Source organism: Haliaeetus albicilla, chromosome 6 (assembly GCF_947461875.1).
Source record: "Haliaeetus albicilla chromosome 6, bHalAlb1.1, whole genome shotgun sequence".
In the NCBI taxonomy this organism is placed as follows: Eukaryota; Metazoa; Chordata; class Aves; order Accipitriformes; family Accipitridae; genus Haliaeetus; species Haliaeetus albicilla.
The window spans coordinates 16658966-16667334 of NC_091488.1; the positions used below are offsets into that span (position 1 = coordinate 16658966).

The 8369-nt window shown below is 35.6% G+C and overlaps 1 protein-coding gene across 4 annotated transcripts in view; it reads right to left on the minus strand.

Annotated features, from left to right (window-relative positions):
* Positions 1-8369, minus strand: part of SON (SON DNA and RNA binding protein) — a 41500-nt gene that overhangs the window by 16651 nt on the left and 16480 nt on the right. For all 4 annotated transcript variants that reach the window (XR_011325030.1, XM_069785185.1, XM_069785182.1 and 1 more), the window contains 3 exons: positions 7691-7851; positions 5218-5358; positions 3218-3406 (listed from right to left, as the gene is read on the minus strand). Coding sequence is in view for 3 of the 4 variants with exons in the window: in XM_069785185.1 (XP_069641286.1) it covers positions 3218-3406; positions 5218-5358; positions 7691-7851 (491 nt within the window). In the remaining variant the exon portion in view is untranslated. The remainder of the gene's footprint in view (positions 1-3217; positions 3407-5217; positions 5359-7690; positions 7852-8369) is intronic.

Consider the following 8369-nt stretch of genomic DNA (forward strand, 5'->3'; position numbering starts at 1 on the left):
CAAAAAGACTTGTATCTTTTGTTAGTCACTATGTCATAACCTTAGCCTTTCACACATTGTACTAGAATAAAGGGCCAGTAGAAGAAACTGAAACCAATTTAAAATTGACTCTGCCGAACAGAAAAATACAGTTAATCCACAAAATCCCTGTCACAGGAACCCAGTCAAGAATTTAGTAAATATTGAAAAACAGCAAGAGACAGACACGAATGTCTACAATTGCATAAAATGGAGTAATTATTTTTGTACTCAGGCTATTAAATCATATTTTAAGATGGGGGATTTTTTTTACTGTTTAGGACAAAAAGTATTTCCATTGGGAAGATCATTACTGAAACATCTGGTACTGATGAAGACAGACTTAAAATCCCAGAAGTCCTATGTATCTATGAAACCGACTTCAGTGTCTGTTTATTGCCCCAGCTGACAAAAACACAGATCATAAACAAGGCACAAGAAGAATTAAAACATTTTCTAACACCTAGCATGACTGTCACCTATGTAAAAGAATGCCTGCTTACAATATACACTTTCTTGAGTTAGTAAGTTTCCCTTACATAGTTAAAATAATTCTTTGTTTGTGAAACTGGTTCAGGAGATAAATAAAAGTTATTCTACTCACCAAAAGCTTCAATCCAGCAATACACATAGGCATGCAAGTAGTCCACTGAAACCACATTGGGACCACTCACATACTTAAACATACATGTGTACTTTAGTGCTTTACCGGACTGGGGCCTACTAGTAGATACCCTGGTTAGTTAGAATTCCCATACACTTTCCCCACATGGTCAGTCACCATTTTGGAGACCATCATGGCTTTGTATTATGTCAAGACACTCGATGGCAGCTTTGGATCTTGAAAAAAAAAATATCTCTGCTTGAAGTATGAAAAGTTGTTATTATTTAGTCAAGTAAAACAGTTTCAAGTTCAGCATGCTATTCTCCATAAGAGTTCTGCCTTTCCAATCCTGACTTTTAATAACATTTTCCCCACAGACACAAATCACAAATATTGAAGCAAGAAGGAAGAGGCTAACAATAGAAAGAAGGCATCTTTGACATACTTCATAGGTCCACCGATACACCAAATGCATTTACTACATTTTTAGACCACGACGGCTTCTCTGCATAATAGTCACCTGTGTATACTCCAAACTTAAATACAGCACTTCAACTCTATACTTTCAGACTTTCAAATACAGCTTCTTTCTCATAGATTTCTCTGGCTTCTAGAGACATGCTGATACTTCAGATTACACAAGACTTTTTCCTCCATCTCCTTCAACCACAAACAACTATATTAAGAGCATGATGTTTCATTATAAAACAATTCATAATATATTATCAGGGCCATTTCAGACTGCTTATTCCTGCAACTAATTCTGTGACTTGAATAAAAACATAACAATAAAAACCAATTACTTATCTTTTAATATCAATATAGACTTGCATCGGAATTGTCACAATCAGATTTCAAAGTTAGCAACAATGAATGGAGGTTAAGTCATTATGTCAAACTTCCTGAGGATCCAAGCACACTCCCCCACTACCCTACTCCAACAGCAAGGGAGCTTATCTGGCTTATTTTGCTCAAAGGAAGCCATTTCATCCACAAAGAGCCTTCATGTGCATTTAAAAATTAAGCAGAGAAGCACTCTGTTACCTTTCAGACTCCCTGGAGAAACACACAGGGATTCTCCTACTACAAGAGTATTCCTGTATTTCAAAATAAGGATTGCCAAACCCAAAGGGATAGTAAGCTCTGCTGTCAGCTAACGACCCTTGAAATCACCCTTAACACAAACCAAGTTAAGGTAATGCAAATAAAAATATTTATTTACAAAATATAAAAACAGACAACATTGTTACAAGCATTTATAAAGATACATGTGACAGAAAGGAAAGAAAGGTATATTTAATATATTTACTCCAATGTCAATTTTTAAGGCCTCTTCTACATAATCAATACACAAACCATCAGTGCTTCGCTAACCCAATTTGTCAGACACAAGCCTAGCATCGTTGACAACCTGGATGCAGACATCTACAAAACTCGCCTGAACTATGAGCATATCATTAACCATTTGAAGGACAAGACTTTTTACCACCTGGTAAAAACATGGCCAAATGTTGGTATACAATGTTTCTATACTCTGGACTTTTTACATATACACTAGTGACTAGGAATGACATTCTGCACAAACATTTCAGAATGTTTCTCTTATTAGTGGTTCATGACAAAGACCAAACAGCAGTTACCATCTACACTCAGGGAACAATTAATTGAGTGCCTGATCGTTAAACTCTTGAGGTATACCATGAAAATGTCTGTTGAATGACTTACATTCACTGTGCTTTTGGTGCTGTAAGAGACACAGAAGAAAATACCTTCTGTGCTTCAGGAAGTGGAGTACAATCTTAGTTCTTGAAAAACAAAATGCACCAAGTGGTAAGATTGTTTCATCAGAAAGTGATGCCAAGTCTTTTTTTATTTGCTTTGAAAGGTAGGAGAACAAGTCTTCAGGTGGAGTGACATTAACATTAACTTGAAAAAATTTACATCTGCCTTAAATATTTAATTTACTTTATTACAAAACCCCCACAAAATATCCTTTTGAAGACATTTCAAGGGGAAAAACATTTGCTTTTTTTGTATAATAAACAAAAAAAACAATTAGATTTTCCTTTGGAAGGCCATATGGAAGACAACTATGTAAGAAAACATGACTGTAAAGCTAAAAAATTAGCAGATGCATCCAGATGAAATAGCAATTTTAGAAACTACTTTCAAATCTATTTTTAATGGATTACATTTCAATGCAATGTTATTGCTCTAATATTGGTAGGACAATTTTAATTATTATTAAATTGTAAAAGTCTCAACTTAGTCTATTAACCTCTGCAGGAAACTGGACAAGAAACTTACTTTTCATCTTCAAGCAAAAGTTTAAATTTTGAGACAAAGAAGTCACTAGCTGACGAAAGCACACAGTATGACTACAGGTTGCTTTCATCACTGCCCATGTGAGCATGGCGACCAAATTTGAAGACCACAGCAGTTCAGATAATTAGCTTATTGAAGTGTTAAACACTACTTATGTGGTTTTTGGTTTGGTTTTTTTTTTTTTCCCCCCACAGACTGCAATTTGACACCAGACTGACCAGGTAACGGTTTTGGTTTTCTTATATGATACGCTTTCCTTCCCTTCCTTACCTCAATGGATGGTTTGGGGAAAACATCATCCTTGCTTTCTTCTTTGCCCTTTTCAACTGGAACCCATTCTCCATAGACACTATCTGCTTCTTTTTTCCTATGTTGAGACCCAGATGAAACAGGAAATTCCTTTGACAGGCTGACCTGATTTTTTGGTTGTGGTGGTGGTGCTGGTTTTATGCTGGGAGTCTTAAAGAAATAAAATTAGAAGAAGTTAAAACTTGAAAACACAACATGTCTTTGAGAAATTATTTATTGCATACACTTGGTATTAAGTTTTCATAAACAGTCATCCTTCTTACTAATCAAACCGAAAGCCTTTATAACAAATAATTTTAGCACAGCCCTAAAACCACACAAGTCAGCAACAAATTGCAGTGTAAGAGAAGATGAAACAGCTAGAAGCTAAAATCATTTAAATCAGCTTCAGCAGCCAAAAATATGCAAAACCTCACTCTCACAATTAACCTCCCTGCTTTCCCTGCACCCCATCATAAAGAGAACAATCTTAACCTGCCACACATGCATTTTGTAATGGAAAGATCCAAAATAAAAATCCTGAGCAGCAAAAAACATTGGCTGCGATATCCACATGATGATAAAAAGTTCTACATTACTATATACAGAGAAAGCAGTTTTCAACATTTTGGTTTCTAGTTTTTCATTATTTTTTAATAGCAGCATGAATCTCACAGAAATTAAGTCTATGAGCTTGTTTTCCTTAGAAAGTATTGCAAATATATTACAAGTCCACAGAAATCTCTGACAGGTTCCTCTTCTAAGAGGCAAACAGGGCTCAGACATCTCACAATATTGGGCAAACTCCTACTGTCAAAGGAACACGGATGGGAATGCTAGTAGGACTAGAATCCAGAAAGAATGGAAAGAATGACACAAAAGGGTCAAAACAGTGGAAAACAAGCAAAGCAGCCCATAACCACTAAAGAACATTCCTTTTTAGAGCCTGTATGGAACCCCAAGGTTTCTTGAGTTTTGTTGTACCACTTTCTAACAGTACAACATAGAGTATAAATCTATTTCTACTTTACACCTTATGTAAATATGTATTCCTGCTTACTTTATGTACGCCACAAGCTATATATATTTGTATATAAAAATATAAATGCTATTTATATTTTCACTTAGCATATTAATACTTTTATAGTACTTTATACCCTGCAAAATCAGAGCAGCTTTTATGGGCACAAAAAACCCCCCAGATAATTAAAAAAAAAAAAAAAACCAAAACCCTACATAAATTCTAATCCATGCTTCACAGCATAGGAATCCCAGGTGCATTTAAAGAAATGCTCCCTCATTTTATTCCTTCCAACATGCTCATCCCCAGAAAGTGTCAACACAAGCTCTGACAGTCAAAAGCAGTCCCCCAAGGAGGGGTTTAATGGGACATTTAGACACACCCCCTTAGTAACAGGCAACAACAGTGATCCTCAGTCTTAACACAGCATTTACTCCTCCACTGGCTAACCTGAAAACTAGCAGAACTTTCTTCTCCTTTAGCGAACACTTGAGATCTACCAAAGAAGCAGACATACAAGATTTGGAGTCTGCACAAAGCTGATGGCATCATCTTATTTGGAACACCTCAAAACACTTTTAGAATTCCGCTAGGGGGGTTTTGTTTGTGTTTTAAATAAAAACAATGCTGTTCAAAAAGCTTTCCCAATTCCAATGCTGTTTGTAAATTCAGACTGATATTTTTACAATGAAAATGTGAAGTAACATTGATCCTCTTTATGTTATTTAAGCTTGAAAAGCTGCAAAGACATTAATGAAAAAAAAAAAACCAGTTTCAATCCAATTATGGGATCTACCACAATTTCATGGACTGCAGGTAAGCCTTATTGTAGCAAGAGTACTTTTAACAACAATCCCAGTGCAATTTGATGAAGATTATCAATCCCTATTTAATTTCTGTAAAGTTACCTGCATTAAAAATAACCACAATTTAAAATATTGAAAATTAAAGAAGTACTCACACTTAAATTGAAAAAAATAGGTTTGGGTTCACTGAGCTTAAAAGGATGATTATAGAAAGGACGTTCTTCCTCCTCTTCATCAGAAACATGAGGTTTGTTCACTATCACATCATCTGTGCTTTGAGCAATCTTCTTGCATTTCTAAAAAAGGAAAAAAAAAAAAAAAAGAAAAAAAGGGTCACAACAGCTTTGAATAAACCTGGACTTTCAACCAAAACATACAAAAAGAACATTTTTACAAAAAAGTGTTTTTCTTTTCTAAAGTAGGAGGTATGAAATGAGAAAATCTTTTAGCAATGTCATGTACTTCTGATATTTTACGCATATTATCAAACACCTACCCAGGTTTGCTAGGTACTCATGCAGCAAGTAATTACACAGACATAATATTTCAGCAGCATACTATAAAACTTGCTACACAGTGCTAGTTGAAGAATGCGTGTCTAAGGCTGCAAACATTCCAGAGTAGGAACTCACTGGTTGTTTGGCATCCCACATAACTAGCATATTGCAATCTGATAGAAACTTCAGTGTAACTCACAAAACTACTACACAGGAAAACCTAAGAATTAATAGCTACTAATTCTAAATTCCACTGGTAGTGCAGGGACCTAGTCAGAAGCAATGGCTCCAGAAGATCTCAGATCTCTTCTGAAATATTTTGACATTGGCCAGGTATGCAAGACATCCCCATTTTATATTAAACAGAAGCTGAATATAAAACATACAGGTGCTATGGGGATACTGCAGTCAAAAGAGAAGAGAGCCTCCAGGGAAAGAAAAAAGAAAAAAAAAAAAAAAAAAAGAGAGACATTCTAGAGAGGCTATAATTTTATGATGAAAAACTCTCTACTGATCATGGTTATCTGCACCAAGTGTTTACCAGTAGCAACTGTAACTTAGTCAGTCCAAAATGCATTTGAGAACATTATAGTCTATGATCATCCTTCTATTATGTCCCAATTGATGAAAAGTTCATTCATTAAAGACTTACAAGTCATTAGAGGACATAATATTTGAGGAAATAATATTGGCAAAGTGAAGCCATCATCTGATTTAATTCTAGTTCAAGTTCATACCATTGTAAGTCACATCTGTTTGATGACCTGACTGTTGGCATATAAGGAGCAAACAGGCAGCTCCATCACTAAAAATCAAGACATACTGATGGCACTGTTCTCATCAGTCCTTATAAAAAAAAAAAAAAAAGACAAAAAAGACTCCTGCACTCTCCTACGCCAAGACATCTCCAAACAATGACTGAAGCACATTCTTTAGGCAACAGGAAAAGCCTGCACTATTTGGAAAGCTAATCAACAAAATGTGTTATCTATAGTTATTAGTTGGCTCCCAACTAATTGGAAGCAGTTTGTCCAGTTTGCAAGTTACACTGCAGAGAGAAAAGACAACACAGCTAGCTTTGCAAGAAGCTGAACAGGCTCTGGAAGGGTTTTCCACTTGGGCACACTACCATATGATGATGGCCTGGACTTCTTCTGTGGCCGATTTTGATTCAACAGAACTGGAACGTCATCCAACAGATTCCCACAGTTGGAATGGGCAAGGAAGGGGCAGGTTTGGGGCGTCTACATTAGCACTAGCTACACTGGATCTTGGTCAGGTTACATGAAGAACCACTTAAAATGTTTGCACAGCGTATCTGCACAATCTCAGCTTTTTTACTAACAAGTACTTCTGCTTCCACTATCCTACACACAACTAAGAGATTACTTTTCAGCAATTTGACATTGCTTAATTTCAGATGTTATTTCCATAAGCAGGTATTTCAGAACTGTCACACTGATGATGCAATTAAAAACAAAACACCAAAACAAACACCCACACCACTTTTTTTTTTCCATTCCAAATTTTCTCTAGTTTCTGGAGAAAAAAAAAACATAGGGGGAAATTAGCAAATTGAACAAGGTGACATTACTACAGTAAAAGAACAAGTAGCAATTTTTTTCCCAGAATCAGAACAAAAACATCCCATTTGTAGACTTGAACTGCAACGGGATAGAATTGCAACGATTCTCTACAAGTATCTTGAAGAGTGCATATTAAAATATATAAAACTATGTGAAGTGGGCACTACATTTTTAATCCAGAGATAACATTTAACAATGTGAAATTCACTAACAAATATAAGAACATACATAACAATTAACACCAGAACCAAAAACTAGAAATAAAAGCTTTGGTTTTTATTAACAGGACTGCAAGGAGAACTACCAATTTGTACAGAATCAGAACAGAATCAAAACCAAAAAAAGGCAAAATAATTTGATTTAATGCATTTTCATGGAATTAAAAAGCCTGTTTTCATGACTTAAAAAAAAAACTGTGTAGAGAATAAGGGCTCAAACCACAAGCCAGCTTACACGCTAACCAAGCACACAGAACGACAGCTTGCCTAGAAGACACAAAAACCCAAACTGCTTATTTCAGGCTTGATACTGTTCTTTTCGCTTACCTCAGTGAGCTCCTTCAGTGTATCTCTTGATGACTTCTGATTGGCTTTGTCATCTTTCTTTTGAGATAACAAAGGCATCAGGCTTGGTGGTAAGGGAACACCAGACTTAGCACACATGGCGGCTGCATTAGCTTTGGCTATTTCAAGTAGCTGGGCCTTGTCTAAAAAAAATATTTTTTTTTTTTTTTAAGAAAAATTATTATTTTTACAGTTTCTTGTTTTAATAATAAATAAGCATTTCTGGCAGACTAAAAGTACAAAGAGAAAACACAAGATTTCACCTACACTGTGCATTTTTTAAATTCTGTGAAAATAAAGTTGTACTTAGTTGCTCTGGACTTTTTAAAATTTGGTCTACCCAACGCAAGTGAAATTGCAAATTTAATACAAAACATGGGAGTCCAAATTACAGCACTTAAAATCCTCCAAACCCCAGAAGTTCTGATGCCTATTTTACTTCACCAATTCATTCTAGTTTTGGAAATACTGAATCATTTCTACACAGCATGAATTCCAAAGTCTACTTCCTAGCTATCTCTGAAAAGCATTCAAAGGTCTTGAGGAAGTCCCCTCAGGTCCCCCAGTATGTAGCGTGAAAGCTACTTACAACCAACCAAGAGAAAACATAAGCACTGAATACAATGTGCACTTGTGTAAAATACAATTACATGCAAAACTG